General features: G+C 53.3%; 1 protein-coding gene across 2 annotated transcripts in view; it reads left to right on the forward strand.

Moving 5' to 3' along the window:
* Positions 1 to 24,303, forward strand: part of TENT4A (terminal nucleotidyltransferase 4A) — a 47,163-nt gene that overhangs the window by 17,806 nt on the left and 5,054 nt on the right. For both annotated transcript variants that reach the window (XM_086675785.1, XM_086675781.1), the window contains exons 2-11: positions 10,099 to 10,222; positions 10,776 to 10,822; positions 11,747 to 11,867; positions 14,058 to 14,165; positions 15,328 to 15,456; positions 17,809 to 18,022; positions 20,193 to 20,319; positions 21,339 to 21,439; positions 22,044 to 22,216; positions 22,639 to 22,797. In XM_086675785.1, the coding sequence (XP_086531911.1) occupies positions 10,099 to 10,222; positions 10,776 to 10,822; positions 11,747 to 11,867; positions 14,058 to 14,165; positions 15,328 to 15,456; positions 17,809 to 18,022; positions 20,193 to 20,319; positions 21,339 to 21,439; positions 22,044 to 22,216; positions 22,639 to 22,797 (1,303 nt within the window). The remainder of the gene's footprint in view (positions 1 to 10,098; positions 10,223 to 10,775; positions 10,823 to 11,746; positions 11,868 to 14,057; positions 14,166 to 15,327; positions 15,457 to 17,808; positions 18,023 to 20,192; positions 20,320 to 21,338; positions 21,440 to 22,043; positions 22,217 to 22,638; positions 22,798 to 24,303) is intronic.

The following is a 24,303-nucleotide window of genomic DNA, read 5'->3' on the forward strand; positions in this document are numbered from 1 at the left end:
ATCCTTTCTTCTCTAGCAGTGAGTTCAGGAGAAATGCGTTAAATTAAGTACTTTTGTCATGGATTAATTATAAGCTTCTGGTATCTGAGTTCTTGCTTTCTGTTGTGAGGGGAAGAGAAGACTGCTGTGGATCTGTGGTGTCTGAGTGGCCCCAGGGCCTTTGCTTGGCGTGTGCAGTGTGCTTGGGTTTGCTTTGCTAAGGTAGAAGAGTGTCATTTCCTTTGCTGGCCTTCAGCTTAGGTTCTGAAAGGCCCTCAGACATCTGCCTGCACCAGGACTCACTGTCGGCCGAACAATCCCAGGAGGGGTCTTGGACGGAAGGGGATAGAAAGCGCACTTTTATTGGGAGCTGAATGTGCATGGGACCAGAGTTACAGCATTGATGATTCCAAAGCTGCAGCGCCCTTCTGACCTGGCTGTTTTGTGAATGCTAGCTGGGTTTAGCCTCTTCAACCTGGGTTGGCCGTGGCCTGCCCCACGGCAGCTGTGCCCTCCCAGCCCATCCTGCCTGCCCTCCCCCAGGGAGGTACCTCCTCTTCCTCTCTGTTGCTCTCAACCCCCTCCCTTTGTAGCAGCTTCCCAAGGGCCTCGCTCTTCCACTCACATGTTACACCACGTGCAGGTCAGCTTTGTTCAAAGCCCTTCTGCGGAGAGACGGGGACACAGGTGGGTCTCTGGAGTGGGAGTGCTGGGGTGCAGGCCCTTCACGCAGGCTGACGGGAGCCTGGCGTGGAGCTGCCGCGTCAACAGCAGAAGTAGAGGAACGCCCTGGAAGCACTGGGTTCTGATCTGCAGTTCCGGTGGTTTTCCTTCCACTTCTGAGCTTGTGTTTTTATTTTATTTTATTTTTATTTTATTTTTTATTTTACTTTATTTTATTTTATTTATTTTATTTATTTTATTTTATCTTATTTTATTTATTTTTTTAAATTTTTTAATGTTTATTTCTGAGACAGCAACAGAGCATGGTGGGGGAGGGGCAGAGAGAGAGAGGGAGACCCAGAATCCGAAGCAGGCTCCAGGCTCTGAGCTGTCAGCATACAGCCCGACGCGGGGCTCGAACCCACAGACCGTGAGATCATGACCTGAGCCGAGGTCAGTCACTCAACCGACTGAGCCACCCGGGCACCCCAGTGAGCTTGTATTTTAAAAAACAAATAAATTTTTGAAAGCCTTCTTCAAGGTTTTCTAAATACTTGGTGCAGATGTTAATTGCCTTGTAATATAATTAAAAATAAATAAAAATGATTCCTAATTAGTTCATTAACCGTATCCGTAAATGGGTAATTTAAAGAGGACCATTCACCCCCGAAAATAGAAATGATTCAGCCTTTCCCTCGTGGAAGTCTGCACTTGCCATTGGCTTAGCAGCCCATTCTTTTCAGTTCGGATCTGAGTCAGCACCTCCCTCTCTGCCGTCTGTGCAGTGGGGTGGAGTCTGAGTCCTTCGTCCCCCTGCAGGTTCATTGGCGCGTGCTTCAAAATGGACACACTCCAGTGGTTAACTCCAGATAGTTTCATCAAGGCAGTGGTTTTGGCAAAAGTGTCGACAGTGAACATGTGGAGTCAAGGGGAAGGAGCTCCAGTTTATGAGAAACCACTGGCTTTTTAAGGCTTTTGAAAGGTTTTTTGTTTTGCTACAGTTTATGTATTTATTTTGAGAGAGAGCATTTGCTGGTGCGTGGGGGGGGGGGGGTGGCGGCAGAGAGTCCCACGCGGGCTCCGTGCTCAGTGCAGAGCCTGATGCAGGACTTGAGCCCAGGAGCTGTGAGATCATGATCTGAGCCAAAATCAAGATTCAGACGCTTAACCGATGGAGCCACTCAGGTGCTCTGACGCTTTTGAAAGGTTTTAAGAAGAGTTGGAGGAAGTGAGGGAGAGGAGGGAATAAGTTAACAGTCGAACGCAATTTCTGGTGTTTTCTATTGCATTTTCCTTTGTAATGGAAAGCGTGCTTCTCCCCCAGCATTTGGAATTGACCAGGCTAGTGGGGCATATGGTGAAGGTGTACTGGAACGCGTGGCTAACAGGACTGACAGGGACCATGGGGACCAGGGAGGGGTCTGGGGACCAGTGTTTAGGGTTTGAGACTTCAGTGAGCCAGGAACATCCACCCTGGTGGCCCTGTGGAGCACAGCTTGTATTTAGAGAGGCGGGTGCTTAAATCGGGGCTGCGTCCGAGGCCCTGTGCACGTTCGTTGGCATCCCTTTTCCCTTAAGGAGATGGTGACTAAACCCTCACCTCTGGCCATCGCTTTCCTTGGAAGAAACCGCGGGATTTGAAATCTAGGGGGACAGGCAAACCCACCTGTGCTTCCCGCCTCCCGGGCCAGCATCGTTACCTGTTCAGCACGTTTCCTTTGCCACTTTTCTTCCCGTGTGTCTTGCTTGCAATACGTTTGATCGTCTTCGCTTCTGGCCCCTGTGTCTTTGTGTCCGTTACCTGCTGAAGCACCCCTACCTGTCCTGCGTGGTGGGTACAGAGAAGCCACCTTTGGGTCACTTGGCAGAGGGTGCCGGGGCTGGGAGGGGGGTAAGAGCTGGCTCTGCCTGGGGCTGGGCACCAAGTCCCCCCCCCCCCCCGGGGGAGGGGGGTGCTCGCCCTGCAGCACCTTCGGAACCAGCCAGCCCTCCTCGCTGGCTTCGATGCAGATTAGACGAAGTTGGGAACCGTGTAAGCCCACCAGCTCAGCTTGTAAAATCAGACGTCCTCCCGCAGTGGTCGTCTGTGTTCATCAGTAGCCCCAGGAGCTGCTACATCAGATGGTTGGGTTTGCTAACCAAATAGTACATTTCACCCTCCAAGTAGCTCATGGAGTTGGGCTTCATAGAGATTTACAGCAACCATACACCAGGTGCTAAGATAGATACTGAAACATTACTGATCTTCATATTTGGTACTAAAAGCAGAATTTGCAAAACCGACTAGAAATTGAGCAGTCATTACCTTTTGAATGGGGTTGGACTCTTGGAAGAGAGCAAACTGTGGATGAGAAGTGTCTTGTTTTTGAAAGAACTGTATTTTCTAATCCTTAGTTTAAGAGTACGCTGGGAAATGGTGCTTCAGGAAGTCGAGTACTTTCATGATTAAAACTGAAATTTACTGAAAACTCTGCTCTCACCATTCCCGTCTTTCTTAAAATACCAGGAAATGCATCGTTCAGGGCTCTCTGCAGCGAGTGCCACGTGCAAAGGTGAGATCTTCCACATGGAGTCTCAGAGCGCACCCGACCCGAGTGGGCCGGGCGCCTTGCTGGAGCACCTGCGTTCCACCGCCCAGAGACGCACAGGCTGCTCGCGGCCTCCTTTCCCACCGCGCCTGCCCAAATTGGTGACCCGCTTCCCATGAGGCTGCGACGCCACCACTGAGCAGTCAGAAGAGCAGTGTCACGGCCCCCAGCAGCACATACACCTGGCTTCTCTGCTTAGTAGGAAGTTTGCGCTGCGCAGAGGCTCCAGGGTTTGCGCACGGCTCTGAGGCTGGAGAGTGTGGCGGGGAAGGCGTCACGTTCCCGGGGGTCCTTGCTGTTACTCTTGTTGCCTCCCCGGGACTGGACGCCTTGTGGTCAGCTTCTAGTTCCCGCATTTCTTTGGGTCCTGGTGCCATTGTATGCAAAACCCTGACCCATTTGAAGTTGTTTTCGTGGGTCAGAAGTATAAACTTCATATAGACAACTTCCTGGAGAGATCAGCTGACCCGAAAAAGATGCACCATTGTGAAATGTACCATGAAGGAAGAAAAGTGTTTAATTTTAAAATTGATCTGATGCCCGGGCATTGATTGAAAACTGCATCCCAGTTCCAGGCATGTTAGAACGTTGGGGGAAAAGAGTGCCTTCCAGTGAGACTGGAAGAATAGTCTGCCCAGTTCTGTAATTACATCAGCGTCTTTGGAAAATGCCATAATCAGGCACCATTGTTACTAACATCTTGTTAAGTTGTTAAACCACAGTTTTGTAAATGTAACAGTAAGTATGTGTCTAAATTCTATCAAGAACTGTAATGTTTAGTTTTGACAGACATGACTCTCTCTTACCCACTTTTAGCCCTGAGATTTAAGAACATCTGTTTTGGAGAAAGTTTGGAAAAGAGAGTCCCAAGACCTGTTAGAAGTTGCCTTGTCTTGTTTGTTTTTAATTGAGGTAGAGTGGGTATGCAGTGTTAGTTTCAGGTGCGCAACATTGATTCACCAGTTCCCTACATTACTCAGATGTGGCCACCATCTGTCACTGTGCAGTTATTACGGTACCGTTGACTCTGGTCCCGTGGTGTACTGTTCATTCATCTCCGTGACCAATTTTATAATTGGAAGTCTTCCTCTTTTCATCCTTTTCACTTATCTGCCCATCCCCGCACCCCCCTCCCTTCTGGCAACCACCGGTTTGTTCTGTGTGTTTATGAGTCCGCTTCTGTTTTTTGCTTGCTTGCTTGTTTTATTTTTTAGATTCTACATATAAGTGAAATCATATGCTGTTTGTCTTTATCTGACTCACTTGACATAACATGCCCTTCAGGTCCATCCTGTGGTCACAGATGGCAAGATGTCGCTCTTTTCTGTGGCCGAGTAATATTCCGTTGTGTAGGTCCGCCACATGTTTGTCCATTGGTCTGTCAGAGGACACTTGAGCTGCCTCCACGTGTTGTCTGTACAGACGGCCAACAGACACGCGAAGAGATGCCCAAATGCAAATCAAAACCATGAGATACCACGTGTCAGAATGGCTGGTACCAAAAGCACAAGAAACAACCAGTGTTGGCGCGAACGTGGAGGGAAGGGAACCCTGTGCACCGTCGGTGGGAACGTCAGTTGGTGCAGCCGCTGTGGAGAGCAGCGTGGGGGCTCCTTAAATGCGTACAGAACTACCCTCTGATCCAGCAATCCCTCTGCCGGGTATTTGCCCAAAGGAAACGAAGACGGTGCTGTGAAAAGATCTGTGCCTCCCTGTGTTCTTTTGCAGCATTATTTACCACAGTGCGTTTTTGTCCACTTGGGCTCTGGTTGGAGGGTTGTGTGCACCTGGTGGAGCCCTGCAAGCGAGACCGATCCTTGGGTGGGGGGGGTCACTTCTGCTTTCGGGGGCTGCCAGGTCCTCCAAGGGTGAGAAGAGGGAGGATCTGGGGGATGAGACAGAGCCCGTGCGTGCAGTTCTGGGAAAGCTCGACAAGTGTGCCCTAAGTGGGGCTGCCCCTGCCTGCCCCGTGTCTCATTTAGCCTGTCTTGGGGGGAGTCAGGAAGCGGCCGCCAGGGCCGCGCGAGAGGCCCGCTAGTTCGCGTGTGGCTGTTTAGATTTACGTTCAGGCAGATTAGAGCCCCGGGTCCGCGGTTGTGCACGTGCAGTACTACGTCCCGGGTGCTCAGTGGCCCTCGCACAGCACGTGCCATCCCCACGGCCAACCGTGTGGGGAGCAGGTACCCCTCCTTCCCCGGAGGCGGCCTTGGTACCTGTGCGCCCCTCGCCGGTCTGCTCTGGGAGACCTCTCCCGGAGTCCACTGCCTCGTGTGGGGCAGATGGGAGGCCTGACTCGATACCCTCTTTTTTTTTTTCAGGGCATCTATATTCATCGTTAGAAAATGCACAAGGCAAAGAGAACTTAAAAATCACACTCTGGTCATCTAAAATGCAGTTGACTCTTTTGTGTTCATTTTTTAATTTGATGAGCACGTTCTTGAAAAAAAAACAAAACCCAATCTGCACAGAAGTCTCGAGATTCGAAAGTGGACTGTTCCCACGCCAGCCCACCTGAGTCTCCTGGGTGGGAAACGCTGTGAGCGTCAGCAGGTGGCCTTTTAGACCTTGTCCTGTGCTTAGTGCTGCACACAGGGAGGGGCCGGGCACTCAGACGCAAGTGGGGCCGGGTCTGTTATCAGTCTTCATACCAGCAGGCTGTCGTGGGATCTTCCTCACCGGGGCACTCACGTCTTCCGTGTTCTTCACGAGTGGACAGCGTCTCCTGTGGGACCAGACCTGACGGCCCCAGTCCTGCACTGAGCAGGCCCTGCAGATTCTGGGGGTGGTTCAGGGTCTCAGCACAGGTTTCCGGAAGTGGAGTGACTGGGCTCAGCCTTTTGATAAATTGTCAGCTTACCCCAGAGTATGCCAGGGCCTGGTCTTTCTGCAGAGTCGGATTCGTCCTATTTCTGCCATGTGCAGTTGCCGGTCGCTTTTTAATTTGTTTACTGTCAGCATGTTTTTGGAGAGAAGTTCTTCAGTCTCTGTGTTGTGATTGTTGTCGTTTTGTATGAGGGCGTAGAAAGGCCGTCTTCAAGTCCAAGCTGCTGATGGTTCCTTGTGGGTTTTTCCTTCTCATGTTTGGCTTTTTTTCACTTAAAAAGTTCCACTCTGCATCTGTATTACATTCTCAAGTGTCGAACAAGGTGGGACTCTTACACCGTTGTTTTTAGGCTCCTGTTCAGGATTCAGTTTGGCTACAGAGAACAGAAGTAATGGAGTGTTGGTGGTCCAGTCTAGATCATGGGGTTGGCCCACTGCATTCACCTGCCCTCCTTGTTCCATACCTGGGGCCTTTCTCGCAACCGATCACGTGGGCCTCTCTTCCCTTAAGAAACCTTGCCAGGAAAACTCATTAAATAATCGTAGTGTCCTGGTGGTTTTGAGATGCCCCCTCTGTGATCCCTTATAGAGGAGATTTTTCTATGATGGTCACAGCACAGAAATTTCCATGGAAGATTTGGAGACCGAATGCTGGTGGCTGACATTGAGCCCTAAGAGATCATGACTAATCGTAGATACGGAGACTTCAGTGTGGTTTTATGTAGATGTCTTGTCAGAGGTGCAATGCCTTTGAGGTTTTGATGTGTGAGAAGAGTGAGCCTCCTCGCTTTTGTTGCTGTGTGGAAATGATCACGTGGACATCAATGATGACGGACGAAACTCTGAACCACTTTGGAGAATTGAGTGTGCCGGTGGATTCAGGGTCGGGAGTAACAGACTAATAAATTGACCTGTGGGGTGTCTGATGCCGGCAGTTGGGCCTTGTGGCTGATAACACTTCATTGTGAAAGTGTATTGTCGACAACATAAGATGCAGTTTCTTAAAGTGATAAAAACTACGCGTAATGTTAGGCGTGAATAAAATAATTCAAACTTGTATTTAGCCCTGTTTGGAATGTTAAGTTTGGGTGTATTTCATGGGGAATGTAGATGTTAAATGACAAGGTCCTAAGCAAAGCATTCATTTAATCAGAGCTTGCTTTGATTCATCCCACACACTCCAGTCAGATGCTCCCCAGGAACCAGCACTGTTCGGGCGCTGGAGGCCAGGCAGTGAGCGGGGAGGCCCTCGCCACGCTGTGGGAAGGACGCAGGGGGCAGTGAAGGCGGGGGTGGGGGGGTGGGTGGGAGGGCAGAGGCGTGCTGCCCCCCTTGTCTTGTGTTTTTTGTTTTTTTTCTTTTCATGTTTATTTTTTTTTTTTTAATTTTTTTTTTCAACATTTATTTATTTTTGGGACAGAGAGAGACAGAGCATGAACGGGGGAGGGGCAGAGAGAGAGGGAGACACAGAATTGGAAACAGGCTCCAGGCTCTGAGCCATCAGCCCAGAGCCCGACGCGGGGCTCGAACTCACGGAGCGCGAGATCGTGACCTGGCTGAAGTCGGACGCTTAACCGATTGCGCCACCCAGGCGCCCCCATGTTTATTTTTGAGAGAGAGTGGGGGAGGGGCAGAGGGAATGAGGGAGAGAGGATCTGAGCGGGCTCCGAGCTGTCAGCACAGAGCCCGACTCGGGGCTCCATCTCATAAACCGTAAGATTACCACCTGAGCCGAAGTCGGACGCTTAACCGACTGAGCCACCCAGGCGCCCCTGTCCTGCGGTGTCTGTTGAATTGCTCTGATGGCACAGTCCTTTTCGGGTTGGGGTTGGGCGGTCGTCCCCTCCCTGCTCAATTCCCCCACCCTCCTCACCCAGTCCTGGGTGCCTCCTCAGCTGAGGGAGGGCTCCGCAAGGATCCTGCTGAGTAAGAGCAAGCAGCCGAGGGGGCTCTTGGGGTCTGCCCACTTGTGGTGATGGCTAGAGTTCCTGTCTGTCTGGCCCACGGTGCCATCGCAGCCCAGAGCACCGTGGACCCCGCAGCTGCAGGAGTCGCACTGTGGCTCGCCGACCCTGCTCGCCTGCAGAAAGGGCCAGCGGGGGCTTCTCATCCAGTCCCTGCGTGCGCCGGGAGTGCCCTTCTTATTCCCAGAAGGCAGAGCAGGAGTCCTCTTGCTGTCTGGTCTCTGTCACAGCTGTTACCGGTTAGGCCCAACGAAAGCCGCATTTCAGGTCGGTGCGTTGTCAGCGCATCTTCTCTTCTCGGCGGAACGCGACCCTGAAACCGGGAGGCCTCGTGTTGCACTTGGCACCGCTTCAAGCTCTGGGAACGTGGGCCTGCCCTGACCTCGTTGTTCGTCTCTCCTGAAATGTGGGCGGGGGTGGGAGGGGAGACGCCAGGCAGCCCCGTCTTCTGTCTCCAGCCGGTCAGCGGACCTGCGATAAAAGGACACGGTGTGACGCTCGCTGGTGGTGTCTGTACAGACGACAGCGAGGGGTCCCTCCTGCTCCTTCCTTTTCTGGAGCCTTGAGGGTGATGAGGGCAGAGGCCTGGGACGTCGGGGGCTGAAAGTCTTAGGTTGTCACTTGAGTTGCACGCGGCTTAGAAGGAAGTTGACGGTCCTGGTACCTTCTACCCTGCAGGTGCCGGCCTGCAGTGACGTTTTGGGAAAGTGGCACGCCCCGTTTGCTAGATGTTTTTCATGGGTTAGGCGTGTGGGATGTGGATAGAATTCCAGATGCTAGCTTGGGTATTCCCCTTCTGCGACTTGGGTCGGTCAGCTGTTTAACTTCTCTAGATCTGTGTCTTTATAATTTTGCCTCCAAATTTCACACCTCTGTCATCAGAGGGGTCCTGAGAGGCCCTGGAGCCCGTATGCTCTTGTGCTGGCTCAGGCAGCAGCGTGCTTGGGTGGGATTTTCTTTTTTTGATTTCCTACGAAGCTGAACATGATAGACCTGATTTTAAGCTCCAGTGGTGGCCTGAATCTAACTGGCCTACATCCAGTGCAGACGTACCCAGGGCAGAGGTGTGGGGGATCGCCGACTGCCAGCTAGAGCCCCCAGCGAGCTTTCAGCGGCCTCCAGGAGCCTGTCAGCCGGCTGCTGAGTGTTAGGAACGGTCACTGCACAGGGATTTCGGGGGTGCCGGGGCAGAGCTCCAGGCGAGGGAGTGGAGGGCCGATGTGACTCGTGAGGGGATGTGATGCCCCTTGCCTTTGTCACTTGACACTAACAGGTCCTGTTGAGAAGTGTCGCCGTCTGTCACGCGGACTGTTCCACTAGCTGTCGCGCTAACGTTATGTTGTTATCGAGCAGATTCTATTTTGTCATTTCTTTGTTCACTGATCAGACTTAGAGAGGAAGTAGGTGAATTGGATTTGTTTTGCTTCCCAGGATTAGATCACCTGCCCCATAATTTAATCCCTGAAAGTGACTGAGGATGACCGTATCTCCCTCCTGCAGAAGGAGGCTTCCGTGTAGATCCTTGGCCCTGAAACCGAGCTCCATGAGCCAGGGTCTGCCACGGGATGGGCTTTTCCGGCCGCTACTTAAGGAGATCTCTGTTAAGGGAGAGAGGGCCTCGCACTGGCACCGCACCCGCATCTGCTTGTGGGCCTCCTGGTCAGCTGGCTCCTTTGGGGGGCGTACTCCCAAGTGTGGTGGCAAGGGCGAGGGGGCTCTCGTCCCTGGGGTGCGGTGGGATCGGAGGCCTGGATGCCAGGCCGGCCCCGCTCTGCGCTCTGTGGACGGGCTTCCCTCGGCTTCTGAACGTGGTCCCCGCGGGGATTGTTCTGGAGGGTCCTGCAGGGCCGAGAGGAAGCCTCTGTGTCCTGGCAGACTTCCCCGAGTCCGCCCGTGGTGGCCAGGCGTGCCGGGCCGCCGTCGCCCACGGCGTGTTCATTCCGTCCTGTGCTTGCCGAGGGGAGAAGAGCTGGGGTGCTCTGGGCCCAACGGCTGTTCCAGAGTCCTGTTGATCGAACAGCAGAGTGGACGTGGTTGACTTTCAGAGCAATAACGCGTGTGTTTTCTCTTTTGTCCACCAGACTTCATGAGGAAATAATTGACTTTTATAACTTCATGTCCCCTTGTCCTGAAGAAGCAGCCATGAGACGGGAGGTGGTGAAACGGATCGAAACGGTGGTTAAGGACCTCTGGCCAGCAGCTGATGTGGGTGCCCTGTTCACTGTGCTTCTGTGTCAGGCCGGGGCCTGGGCTCTCCTTGCCCGGGGCCGTGCTTCCCCCGGGGCGGCCCTGGGGGGGGGCAGCAGGCATCACCCAGGAGTTTGTTAGAAATGCACGTTCCCAGGCCCCCGCCTTGCACCTTCCGGACTCCGAAATCCGACCCCTTGCCCTCACTCCGCAAGCGTCCTGTGCCCACAGCACCCATCCTGATGTGGGCCCCCCTCCTGATGGCCGGGCTGGTGGAGGGCGCGGCGGGGTGGGGGGGGGTCCCCGTGGGCACGGGCGGCCACTGCATTCCCTTCCTCTTGGAAGATGACCTCCCACACGGTTGTCTTTCGACCTCTGCGCCCTGGGGTTGGAGGGTTTGAAAGCAGCTCTGAAAAGTCCTCTGCTCTGAGCACTTGTGGGAAAGGCCAGTAATTGTTTCATCTCTCAATTTTGAGTTTTAAAAAATTCTTCTGCAGGGGGGTATGGGGGGGGTGGAGGGCTGCCTGCTCGCACTGGCCTGTGCTGTAAGACGACCACTCTTTTCTTTCAGGTACAGATATTCGGCAGCTTTAGTACAGGCCTCTATCTTCCCACGAGGTGAGTACCAGGCTGCCCTGCACAGGCCGGCCCGACGGCCACTCAGCTGGGGCGGGCGACATCTGAGTGTGCGGTCAGGGCTAAATGCAGGCTCCTCATATTCAGATCCCAGGCTAGAAACGTAAGCTAAAGGAAGAGACGGCAGCACAGAGGGAACAGGGCAGGAAATAACGTTTAATCTAGTGTTATAATAACTGATTGCATTTCCCCTCTTGCGCTTGATTTGGGGTGTCGCAGAAATGCTGGCCGTTAGGAACGTAAAGATGAGTGGGAGGGCCATGGGAAGACAACGCGGTAGAGAAAACCGAAAGTTTGGGTGTGTTTTTGAAAACTGATCTGATGTTTCAGTGAAGATTCCAGCAGGATTCTATTCAAGCAGTATTTTGTATTTGTATTTAATTGAAAAGCAGCCAACGAGGTAGCCTCCTAAAGTTGTGCTTCAGTATTTCCTCGTCAAGAACTATCTTGATACCCAGATCAGTTTTATGTGCAGTGTTTCGTTAACAGCTTATTTTCTCCGAACCCACTGTTAACACTTGGAGACTAAACAGGGCTGTAATCCCAGGATTTGGGGTAGCCGTGGCAGGGCCCGGAGGGAACGGAACAGATCCTGGGTACCCAGGAGCCACGGGTCAGCCAGAGTGGTGCAGCGTAGACAACAGTGTAGACGGAGGGCCAGGAAACCTCTGAGGAGCGTTTCAACCTCCTTACTTACCTGAGGATGCTGGGAGGTTCTTCCCGCCTCTCGGCTCTCCGCCCACACGTTACCAGCAGCTGCACACCGCGTTTTCTCTCCCTCAGGGGGATGTGCTCGGTGGGGGTGGGTGTGCCCCTTGAAGGAGTTGTGAGCATGTGCCCCACGTGCGCGTGTTACTGCACAGTGATGTGAGCGGGTGGCTCACGGTCACGTGTTCTTCTGTCCAGCGACATCGACTTGGTGGTCTTCGGGAAGTGGGAGCGCCCTCCTCTGCAGCTGTTGGAGCAGGCCCTGCGGAAGCACAACGTGGCCGAGCCGTGCTCCATCAAAGTCCTTGACAAAGCGACGGTAAGTGCGGGCGGCTTGGGCCCCTCAGCCCCGGTTGGCGCTTTCGCACACCTGCCAGCTGCGGTGACTCTCCTGTGTCTGAGCTCCGCCATTTACGGGCGTCACCGCGTAGGGTTCTGAAGAGTTCTCTGCTTCCGGTGTAAATGTAGCCGTGTTCGAGTAGTTAGGACTACCAGCCGAGCACGTATCTCATGGCACGTTGTGAGAGCATGCTTGGGCCAGGGCCAGCCCCCGTCCGGATGCGTGAGGAACCGACGCGTTCCTGTGCTGCCCAGTCTCGCTCCCATAGCCCAGTGATTAAAACACGGCGTTTGTTACACAGAAGACAATGACCGTTTGCCGGCTTCTAGTTAAGCAAGAACCTGCCCATTCCTTTCATCGTTCAGACACGTACCTGTGGAGACCTTTTATCTCGGGGACAAGTTGCAAGATGCGGGTGCTCTGACGTGCACTCATCCAGGTTTACCCAAGTCCAAGTCTGGGGCACACACTGCTCGGGCCCTCGACTCTCACTGGCCCCTCGCGTGGTGATGCCTCTCAGAGCCCCCCCGCCCTGCCCTCTGGGGCTCTGCCGTTTGTCCTTGACGGGAACGAGATGGCGGTGGTCTCTGACCAGTGTCCAGGTTAGATGCAGAGGAGCTGAAGAAGGCCCTGCTTGCCCTTGGCTCGGAGCACGGGGCGGACAGACGGTCCAGTCGGTGTCACAGGAGCTGCTGTGCACACCTCTCCCTCCGCTGCCAGGGGCCCGGTGTAGACTTCAGGGGAACCGAGCCACGCGGGTCCGGCACTGCTCGGTTCTCTAAGCATGAGCTGACGCCGGGCCGCCTTTTCTGCTGGTGGCCTCACCTGCTTCTCATCCCGGGCTCCGGAGGCCAGCCTGAGAGTGGTGTTTAAGAAGGAAGCTTGTCTGTATTGAGCGACCGAGAAATAAGTATGGTGGTATTGTTGCTAATCTCTAGAATCTCTGAGTGTGTAGGAGGGTGTGTGTGTGGGGGGGAGGGGGGTGGGTGGGTGGGTGTGGGTGTGTGTGTGTGTGTAAGCCAGGCGAGCACCGGGAGGGGTTTTGGGAAAGCGTCCCGTGAGTGTGTAGACAAGGAGGTGCCATGCCCAGCGGTGATGGGGAGCAGGGATTGTTCATGAGGAATTGACTGTGCTGTGGACACGTGGGCTCCTTCTGAAACACCGTCTGGGAAGTTCTTTGGGAAAGCATTTTGTTTTTCTGCCCTCTTGGACCACACTCGCTGCAGCTGCCCGTGCTTGCTGGTCTTGCTGGTCTCCAGGAGTCACAGTCACCACCCACTGGCCCATCCCTGTCACATCCCTGTGTGGCCTTGGCAGTTTCCTGCCAGGTGCGTTTCAGGGCCCAGAAGAGGTGCGCACCCTGTATCCAGACCTTTAATTAGACCAGTCGTTTTGGTGAGGGAAAGTGCTTTTTCGTTGCTTCCAGGCTGCCTTTTGTTCTGGAAGTACACAATTCATTTTCTGTGGGGGGTGGGGTGGGGAGGGGTGTGGTCAGTATGGCTGCTTGGGCAGCCCTCACGAGGCAGGTTTTGAGCACCTTGCACGTCTTTATGATGAGAACCTTTCCAGTCTAGCTTCTTAACTCTGGGTTTTCAGGAAAGTGGTTTTTTGTGTTTTGTTTGTTTTGCTTTTTTGTTTTGCTTTGGTTTTGTTTTTTAGTTAAATTGTCTTAGTGAAAACCCAAAGTAGGATTGTTTGGAGAAACATCAGCACGAAACATAATTTAAAAAAGCTGGCTTTGGAGTTCCTTTGAGCGTTTGCAAAAATTCTCGCAAACATAATTTGGGGACCTGGAGTGTCGCCCCATCACCAGGTGCCCCCGGGGGTGGGACAAGAACTTAGCCAGCTTCTCCTTGTGGAGCCCAAGCCTTCCCGCAGGTAGTGGCCATGACTGATGCTGAGTCCGGCCAAGAGGGCCGGGCAGAGGTGAGCACTGGCTGTTGTCAGGGGGTTTGGAGGAGGGTCTGGGGCTCCAAGGACCCATGAGGTCAAGGTTCACACTGCAAAATCTCTTTTCTTCTTTAAAGCCTGGGACTCATGATCTCTCAGCTCTTTTGTGAGTTAGAAAAGAAAACCCCTCTGTACAAGTTCGGAAACATTTTGATATCAGACTGTGGTGAATGTTGGCCAGTAGAACCTAGTTGTTTTTTTAAAATTCAATCTCTGCAGGTACCGATAATAAAGCTCACAGACCAGGAGACTGAAGTTAAAGTCGACATCAGCTTTAACATGGAGACTGGGGTCCGGGCAGCGGAGCTCATCAAGAATTACATGAAGGTGCTGTCGTCCGCGTTAACGCTGTAAAAACGGGCCTTGTTACGTCAGCATCTCACTTTAAACTCTGTGATAGTCTTCATGATAAAGGCAATACAGTTGAATTACTTATCTCCGATATTGTTTCTAGAGATGCTTTGAAATTGTGTAGCTCTTTTGTAAGTTTTCACTTTCCATGCTGACCAGGAAGTAGTGTTATTTTAGAGAGCTTGGTTAAAATGTTCTTTCTCATTATTACAAACTGACCGTCCCTGGAGCTCAGTGTGCCTGATTTGCAAGGGTAGTTTACTGGAAGTGGAAGACGTCCTGGCGTAGTTTGCTTACTTTGGATTGTCTCGGTGCCTGAGGGCGGGGTAGCCGACTTGTTCACTGAGCCCAGCACGTGTGGGGGGGTCCAATGCGACAGGCGGTCTTTCCCTCCTGTTACAGGGAAAGAGGTGAAGCCCCTCACAGAGGCAACCCCAGTGTCACCGTCTGGACGCTGCCTCTTCCTGCAGGCCCAGGGACCCTGGTCCTTCAGTTGTTCCCTTTCCTCTGCCACAGCAGAACGTGAAAAACAACAGCAGCTTCCACACTGTCTCCCCACCACCCCCACCCCTCACCCCCCACCCCCCTGCTTCTCCAGCCTCTGCATTTCCTTGTTCCCTTCACCCTGCTCTCCGTGGCCCTCTGCTCCTGTCCTCCCGACTCATGAGCTGCACGCACACACCCCACTTGGTCCTCTCTGGGTGCCTCGGGTGTTGTTTCCGGGTTCTTCCTGGCTCACTGCCACATCCCTCCTCTCCGCCTCCTCGCCCCCTACCCTGCACCTGTCACAGGGCAAGCCGGGCCATGGGAAATCATTTGAAGGAATACACTCATTGTTCCCTGACCTCCTCTTTGGGGATTGTTCATGCAAGTGTCCCTACTTCATCCCTGCAGAACCATAACCCGGGATGTGGCTCTTGGTGGGGGGTGGGGCATGTCTTAAGAAGCCCCTCACATAATGAATTCTCAGGCCCCTAAAGTTTGAGGATGACGGGCCCAGAGCCTTCCAAGTGGCAAGAGGATTAAGCTTTTCTTCCTACTATGTGAAATTGGCTATGTGAAATCTTTAAAGGTATATTAACTAACCAATATTTTCTCTCTCTCTCTCCCTCTTTTTTTTTTTTTTTGGAATTTACAGAAATATTCATTGCTGCCTTACTTGATTTTAGTATTGAAACAGTTCCTCCTGCAGAGGGACCTGAATGAAGTTTTTACAGGTGGAATTAGCTCATACAGCCTAATTTTAATGGCCATTAGCTTTCTACAGGTGAGTGTGTGTTCTCTCTAGAGACCTTGACACTGAGACTTTGTAGGAGTAGATGCTTCCGTGATGTTCCAGAGTCCCTGCTCCATGCTCCCACGGTCCTTGCTGCCCTTTACTCCTGTGTTCCCGTCCAGGAGAAATGAACCTCTGATTGTCAAGACAAAATTATTTTGATGAATGCTTCTTTCATTTCTCTCCTTTATAGGTTATTTTTTTAATTGATTGAGCTGCTACAGGGAGGGCAGGCTTGTCTGGTCAGAGCAGTCAGGTGTGCACCAGTCTGAACTCGAGGGCTCCGTACATGTGGATGCTCTCGTGCCTCGATAGACCATAAAAAGCTGGTTTTCTTGGTTACTAACTGTGGCTTATTAAAAATTTGTCACAGAAAAAAATTGGGTACCATATACAATTGAAAAAGTTGCTGAAAAGAGAGTCTTTTTTCTCAGATTGACAAGACACAAATACTTGGTCTTGAATTTTACATTGCCCTTGTTTTGTTGAGGACCGTGGAGCAGCCTGTCAGTAGAAAACCTCCCCGAGTGTTCAATGCTGGGACGTTGATAAACTGTGCTTACACTTGTTACCATGTAAGACAGTTTCTAAGTGAATGGAAACCTTGATGACCCCGTTTACATTTTCTTGAAGGATTCTCTGTTCGTCACACAAACCTTGCGTGTGTATTTTAGCTGTGCCGGGCTACTCCTCCGTGTTTACCGTTAATTTTTGTACTTGTGATCGTGCTTGGGATTTGATATCCAAGGTTTGACCCCTTTTTCTCCTTATTGTTCATACTGCTGGCTCAAGGCACGGTCACACCGCCTTTCATTAGTCTGACTCCTCTGACTCCGGGGCACGTCTCTGCCGGAGATGCGTTAAGAAGAGCGAGACTGGGATTCCACACCTGTTTTCTTACAGTTTCTTACAGTTTGCTCCCAGCGCTTTGCCTCCACTTTGGCCTCCGTGATGCTGCCCTTGGACCCACTCTTCCCATTATTTTGAACTAAGTACAACCTACTGTTCTGATTCCCTCCCGTTTTCCTGATTGGAATTATTTCAGTCGCCTTGTCGTCATGGCTACTGCCTGTTTTTATGGTGCCGGGCACTGGGCTCGGTGCCTCCTGGCACATTCCCCACGGGGTCCTGGGCGCAGTCCTGTGACCCTGCAGAAGGCCACACGCGGTGTGCGTGGGATTGCCACTGGCCTCGTGCCCCCTGCTGCCCGGTGCATTGTGCCGCGAACCTGGGCCCCTAGCAGCGTCTGAGTCCATTTCGCGGCCCACAGAGGTGAGAGCCCCAACCTTGCACTGGGTGGCGCTCAGGTACTTGGTTTTGACTGGAGGGCAGGAGCACGAATGCTGCCCTTGTGCCGTTGGCACGTGCACATCCTCAGTTCTTGAGAGCCCCAGAAACACCTGTCGGTGCCAGGAGCTGTCTCTCCTCAGGGACCTGTGTGAGTTTTCAGGAACTGTGGCTTTCACCCGGACGTGGCCGTCATTCTCCAGGCCCGCCCTGGCCGGCGTGATGCCCCGTGTGTCCCGCGGTGGCGCCTTGAGCACACGTGCCCACTGAGCCCTCGCAGCCTGGCCAGCAAGGCTGACGGAGTTTTCAATTAATCTGTTTTAATTAATTTAACTATGAATGGCCACACATGGCTTGTGGCTGTCACTGTGGGCAGCGTAGGCCTGCCGCCCGAGCCTCTCAAACCAGGAGGGTATCGAGAGGCTGCGTCCTAGGTTCAGAATAAGTCCGTCACCCGCTTACAGAAAATGGGGCACCAAACTGAGGCTGGCACTAATCCGTGTGACGAGCAGGGATGTAAATTTGGTGTAAATGTTATGACACAGTACTAATCACCTGTACACAGTTAAAATTAATCTCACATTCTGGTTGTATGTCACGCTGTGACACTCTCCGGTCTGATACTGCCCTCTATGGGTTGTATTTTGGAATAACGGAATTAAGGTTGGATGGAGTCTGTAACGTTGCATTCACCGGCCAGAGGACTCTACGTTGTGGAGAAGACGTTCTGCGTATTTATCGGTATTTGCTAATCTGTGGTTAATCACATGTCTGCGTTAGTAGGAAGACGCTCTGTGGGTCACGAATTTCGGAGAATTAAACTGTAATAAAAAAACAGAGATGAGAAGCTTTATTTCTTCTGAACTCTCTCTGTTGACGAAGGCTCTCCAGGCTCGGTTAGGGCCTCACCTCTGCTGCTCGGAACGTCCTCACAGAACTGGTGAGAGCAGGTGCCCCGGAGGGTGTTTCCTTGGAGAGACCTGTAGGTCTCCTGATTTCATGCCGTCTATTTAGAAAGTGACTTGAATCCAAATTGTGGATATATTGCTTTTACAGTTGCATCCAAGAATTGATGCCCGGAGAGCTGATGAAAACCTTGGAATGCTTCTTGTAGAATTTTTTGAACTCTACGGAAGAAATTTTAATTACTTGAAAACTGGTATTAGAATAAAAGAAGGAGGTGCCTATATCGCCAAAGAAGAGATCATGAAAGCCATGACCAGTGGGTACAGACCATCGATGCTGTGCATTGAGGACCCTCTGCTGCCAGGTAAGGGCACCTTGCTCCGAGTTAGCTGGTATCTCCAGTGCACGCCGTGGCCGTGGCCGTGGCGGGGCCAGGAAGGGGCGTGTCTACAGTCCCTGCAGCCAAGGGCAGTGCACTGGGTTCCAGGCGGGTTCCTACTGTGCTAACAGTTAAGCGGGATACCTTCAGAACTCTTTCGTTTAATGCTTCTAGTTCTTACAACGTCTGAGTTTTGTTTCCATTCCTTGATTAACCAGAAAAATGTAGAAAGTGAAAATTAAGAAAAGTGTATTTTTTATGATTAGTAAAGTATAACATATCCACATATCCATCGTAGACCATTCACTTCTGAGAAGCAGGTCACACAGAAAATGAAAGTGGGCCGCAATCCCCTTCTGTTTCGGCGTGTTATCTCTCAGGTTTTTCCTACACAGATATTAACATTTATTATTGTAATCTTACTAATTAAGTGGCCCCCATAATGCACACAGCTTTACAACTCGTCGTTCTAGTTAACAGCGCATCCCAGGCCCCTTTCCTCTGTGCGTAGGCGTGTTCTGCTACAAGGATTGCTGTGCAGACGGTCCTGAGGCGGCCTCCTCTTTCTCCACTTTTATTCCCACGAGCGGATTTGATGGCGCTCATGTCCCCGTTAGTGTAGGGACAGTCTTCTTAATCTTTGCTGGTCTAACAGAACCACGTAGTATAAATTTTCATTGAGTTTAGATTTCTTTTTCTTTCTTTTTTTTTTTTTTTTTTTTTTACATTATTTATTTTTTGAGAGACATAGAGCACAAGTTAGGGAGGGGCAGAGAGAGAAGGAGACACAGAATCCGAAGCAGGCTCCAGGCTGTCAACACAGCTGTCAACACAGAGCGTGACGCGGGGCTCAGACTCATGAACCGTGAGATCATGACCTGAGCCGAAATCGGACACCCACCCGACTGAGCCACCCAGGTGCTCCGAATTTAGATTTCTTTCGTGGTTTAGTGAGGTTGACCCAATTTTTATCTATCGATTCCACAAATGTTTATTGAGCATCTATTAGGTGAGACACTGTTCTTACTGTTGGTGATAAAATCAGTGACGGACAGGTGACAGAGAAGGAGGGGGGGCGGGATGTCAGCTCCAGGTACACTGCCCTTCACCCTGAGTGGTTCTGGGAGATCCCACGCGAGTGTTAGGGAAGCTTTCCTTGTCATTACGCTGTCCTTTATTTCTCCCCAGCTTGTCTTTCACATCTGTATTTGGCATTTCTTGTTCAGTTACTATATATTTTTTAATGTCCTCAAGTGTAACAGTTTTTTTGTTTTGTTTTGTTTCGGGGCTGCTGGAGTGTGGAATTTACTTCTTAACAGCCTCTTGAAAGGAAATGTGCTGACTGTTCTGTCGTTCATAAATGACGTGACTTAACGCCGTGCTTTTTCTGTAGTGATTCCCCAGCAGTGTAGGAACACGTTTCACGTCTGTTTGTCTGTGTCCAATCAGTTAAGTTGGAGGTATTTCCAGTGTCTTCACTATCTGCTTAAATGTACTTAAAAGAGGAAAGCCCACATTATCACTGGATTGTATTACCAAATCTGGAAAAGGAAAAATCCCAATACTTAGAATGTCTCCTAAAAAAGTCCTGCTTACTTGCATTGTGAAGGATGCTGATTGAAATTCAAAACTGTCCTGTGACAAAAGTTCCTCGACTGTGGCTCACTTGGTGACTTCCCTGTTGGCTCCATGCACCCCGCGCCCGGCCGGTCCTCACCGTGGGAGAGTCTGGGCCTGCGGCCTTCCACCCCAAAGGGCGGGCTTCCCCGCGGGTCCCGGCGGTGCTGACGGGATTGCTGTGTCTCGGGCCAGCCGCCCGCCTCGTGCACGCCTGGCCAGCACCACCGTGGTCGGTCACAGTCGCTGCCTTGACTCTCTGGTGTCTTTGCCACCTGGGGAGCTGCCTGACTTTTTCACGGACTGTCACTCTGTGTCTGAATGACATCGCACAGAGGTAGACCCGGATCTTAGCCCGCGAACGTCAGGAGATGGCGCCAGTGACGGGCAGCGTGTTGGCAGGCGCCTGGCTCGGCCTTCCTGGTGCGTCCGGAAGTGGGGAGGGCCCGCTGCAGAGTGACTCACGGGAGAAGACGGGAAACATCTGGATCAAGGGCCGGATGTTGGGCAGGGTTTGACAGCTGCCTCTCTCTTTCAGGAAATGACGTGGGCCGCAGTTCCTATGGGGCCATGCAGGTGAAGCAGGTGTTTGACTATGCCTACATTGTTCTCAGTCATGCCGTGTCGCCCCTCGCGAGGTCCTATCCAAACAGAGACTCGGAAAGGTAACGCAAGTCCCCTGTCGCTGTCCTGGGCTCTCGGCCCCCGCGGTGTGGCGGCCACACGCCTCGGCCTCCGCGGAGCCGGCCCCGCCTGCCCCGCCTGCCCCTGTCATTGCTTCCGTGAAGTTACTGGCAGATGTGCCCCCGCCTTGTAGCCCAGAAAGATGCTGATGAGGAAGGCCGGGCGGGAGTTCAGGGTGGCTCGACACCGAAACTTTCTTGTTTGGGGACTTGGCGGTTTCTTCAGGGCGTTTGATTTTGGGGAAGTGATTTCTGGCTTTTTAAAACTTGGGAGTGTGATGCGTTCCCTTGAGGCTGTCTTCAAAATGCACATACTGGGTTCTGAGTGAGTGCGTCCGGGCCTCTGGGCGCACAGGCCCTAGCCCTCCTCCCGGTGCGTGCTCGTTCTTGAGTCTCCGTTTCAGAGGACTCTTACGGGTTGTGAGACGTGCCTGCGGCATGGCTGGGGGAGCGGACGGAGGGAGGGGGCGGTGGGAGTGAAGAACAACGAGGTGGTGGCCAGTGCTTGTGGAAACCATGCCGGACGGGGAGTTTGAGGCCCGGCACCACCGGTGATCGGCTTGCTGAGGGTTTCGAGCCTCATTCCGCTCATGGTGCTCTCCGGCAGGGCTTTCGGCCCCGTGCCGGGTGCTGGGAGCCTCGGCCCTGGCTGCCTCCACAGGGGATAACGCCATGTCCGACCTTCGTGAGTGCTGGGCGGGGGCGGGGGGCACTCCCCTGCTTAGACACCTCCTGGAAACCGTCTTTTGTAGGTCGCTGTTGGCCCCGGGACGTCTGTATAAGCGAGCCCACCATTTCTGTGCTATGATCTCAAAGCACATCTGGGCTCAAGCATCAGAATTCATATATACTTTGTAAACTTATTTTAGCTTTCTTCCTACTGTCTTTCACTTAGCAAAGGGATACGTTGTTAAAAATAGAGAGTAGCCGGTCGGAAGGGCTTGTGGGCTCATAGTAGCTGCCGCCCTCCGCTGACCACCCCCCGCCGTGTCCTCCTGCAGCACTCTGGGAAGAATCATCAAGGTCACTCAGGAGGTGATCGACTACCGGAGGTGGATCAAGGAGAAGTGGGGCGGCAAGGCTCCCCCCGCGCCCGAGCCTGGTGAGACTTCTCTGCTCCCATCTGTCACTTGCGCACTTTGGCACCTCGTGTGGCAGTGCCTCTCGGTCCCTCCGTGGTAACTGTCAGACTAAGTGCCTCGTCTTCTGTAACGTAAGAGTTTGCAGCCATGAGATTTAGGCCCCTGGACGTACGACGTGTGCCACACGTGGACTTGTAGCGTCTCTTCTAGTAACTGCACTAAAAATGTGAAAAGAAACAGGTGAAACTCATTTTCACGTATTTTATTCAACTTCTGTTCAACACGCGACGTGTATAAAACATTTTTGAGAGATTTTACTCCCGTGCTGCTGGGCCCGTGAGACCCTGCGTGCACACCACACGCTCCCCAGACACGGGCTGCATGTTCAGATTTCGTAAGGTTTACAGCTGGAAACTGTTCCCGTAGCCACCTTGTTCTAAGCACAGTTGAAGGTGTCCCAGTGCTGAAACACACAGCTTTAAAAACTAAGAAAATTGAATAAAATTAGGAATTGAATTGGTCGGTCTTGTTCGCACCGGGTCCGGGCCCAGCGGCACCTGTGGCCCCCCGCCCCCCCCCCCCCCATCCTCTCAGTGAGGTCACTCAGGCCTGTCTCCCCCGCAGACGACAGAATTAAGATAAAGGAGCGAATCAGCGCGTGTGACGGGGACCAGCCGCAGCGCCGGGACCCGGAGTCCGCCTACAGCCAGCGCCTGACCCTGTCTCTGCCCAGCCCCCAGCTGCTCTCGTCCGGCTCCTCCACCTCCTCCGTGTCCTCGCTGTCGGGAAGCGACATTGTGAGTGCGCTGGCCGGGAGACGTCTCTGGCTGGCCTTTGAACTCTAGCAGCCCGGGGGTCCTCTCCCCTCCATGCGTGTGTGGGTGGGGGGCACCCCAAGACCGCACTGACGGGTCCCCGCTCTGCCGCGGGCCTCTGCCGACATTCGGGGACCCCGGTCTCCGCAGGCCCCAGGAGCCGGCGTGCTGTCCACACGTCGCTAGGGTGGACGCCCTCGAGTGGTTTTTCAAAGGCCGTCTGGAGACGAAACGTTGACGCGAGGGGTCTCCTGCACGGCTCGAATGCCGTTCCGTCCGGAGACGACTGGAGGCCCCGTTGGGCAGCCTCGGGCTCCTGTGGCGGGGGCCGATGGGCACGTGGGCTCCCGATGTTCGCGTCGGCGCGCCCGTCTTCAGCTCCCCGCCGTTGTTCCTGCTTACAGGATTCTGACACGCCGCCCTGCGTGACGCCCAGCGTCTACCAGTTCAGCCTGCAGGCGCCCACCCCCCTGCTGGCCAGCCTGCCCACCGCCTTGCCGATGACGAGCGGCAAAGCCCAGCCCGCCACCTCCAGGACGCTGGTCGTGACAACTAACACTCAGGTACGTGGCCGGCCGGCGCCCGTCCTGGGGGCGGGCCCTGGGACCGGCCAATGCTGTTGAGGTGTAAACGACTCCTGAACTCTGCGGCAGGCACGTTTCTGCCTCGCAGGAAACCCTCGTCTTTCGCGGATTGGTGGGCTGTGACTTGGGTCGTTCTGCGGGAGAGCGCGTCCCCGAGGCCCACTCTGGGCAGGCGTGCGCTGGGGGGACAGCTGGCCTCCCACCCTGACAGGGCTCTTGACGGGGAGTGGGCCGACCGTCTGTCTCAAGATGCCTCTGAGCCCCGTGTGCGACTGTTGTCGTTGGCGGGTCTGGCGCTGCCCCTGGGCAGGGAGGGGCCGTGGTCTCGGCGTCCTCTCCCGGTCTCCAAAAACTTTGACTCTCTCATGTCACTCATTAGGCAGTATTTATAGGGCTTTTTCTGTTAGAATATGTTTCCTGTTGTTGTTGTTTTTTAATTTAGACAAAACTAGATGTCTGAAAGGTAATCTCAAAAAACACTAAATCTGGTGGCTCTTCCCAATTACACACAATTGAATACGTGTGTGGAGAAACCCAACACGTGGATTTGCCTTTCAAGAAAGGTCATCTCTACAGTGCGGGTTATGAGGTGAGCGTAGAGGGACGTGGGCGCAAACGTACGGGCTCATTTCTCTGTGGCTTGGAGCTTTGCCCCGGGAGGGTGTCCTCACAGGACGCGCCCCAGACCGCAGGCCGAGGGCAGCGTGCCATGACACGGGGTGGCGACGGTGGCAGGCGGGAGGGCCCCGCTAGAGCTCCCGGGAACTGCGTGCGGGTGTAATGCTGAGGCGGCTTCCTGTGCTATGAACGTGGATTCTGGGGGCGCCTGGGGGGCTCAGTCGGTTAAACGTCCGACTTTGGATTGCGGCTCAGGTCATCTCACGGTTCGTGAGTTGGAGCCCCACGTCGGCCTCCACACTGTCCACGTGGAGCCTGCTTGGGATTCTCTCTCCCTCCCTCTCTCTGGCCCTCCCCTGTTCGTACTCTCTCTCTCGATAAATAAGCTTAAAAAAAAAATTAAAAACAAAATATATTCTGCCACGAACTCTGGGGGTGGTAGTGGCCACGGTCTTCCTGGATCAGTCATCGGGTCTGACCTTGCCTGAGGCCCCCGGTCCCCCAAAGGCCAGTGCGGCCGCTGCGTGGTGGTCCAGCCAATGCCGACCATGTGATTCTGGCAGGAAGTGCAGGAATGTTTGGGGGATAGGTCGAAGGCCGGGTGCTGGTGCCGTGGTCTGCTCTGTCACTCGTGCTGACAGTGAGTGAGCCTAAAGCCGCGGTGGTTCAGATTTGAAGCCACGGCTTGAGGCCCACTTCGTTTTCTTTCTGAACTTCAGACATTACTTCTAGCAGAGTAACTGAGTAAACCACTCCTGTCTGCAATATCTCGTGCGTGCGGTCTCCATGGAGGTGTCCCCCGCTCGAGACGAAATGGGCACGTGGAGCTGGGGCATGAGTCTGTCAGACCCAGTGGGCTCTTCCCAG

The sequence above is a fragment of the Puma concolor genome, chromosome A1 (assembly GCF_028749965.1).
Source record: "Puma concolor isolate L17-30 chromosome A1, mPumCon1.1.hap2, whole genome shotgun sequence".
Lineage (NCBI taxonomy): Eukaryota > Metazoa > Chordata > Mammalia > Carnivora > Felidae > Puma > Puma concolor.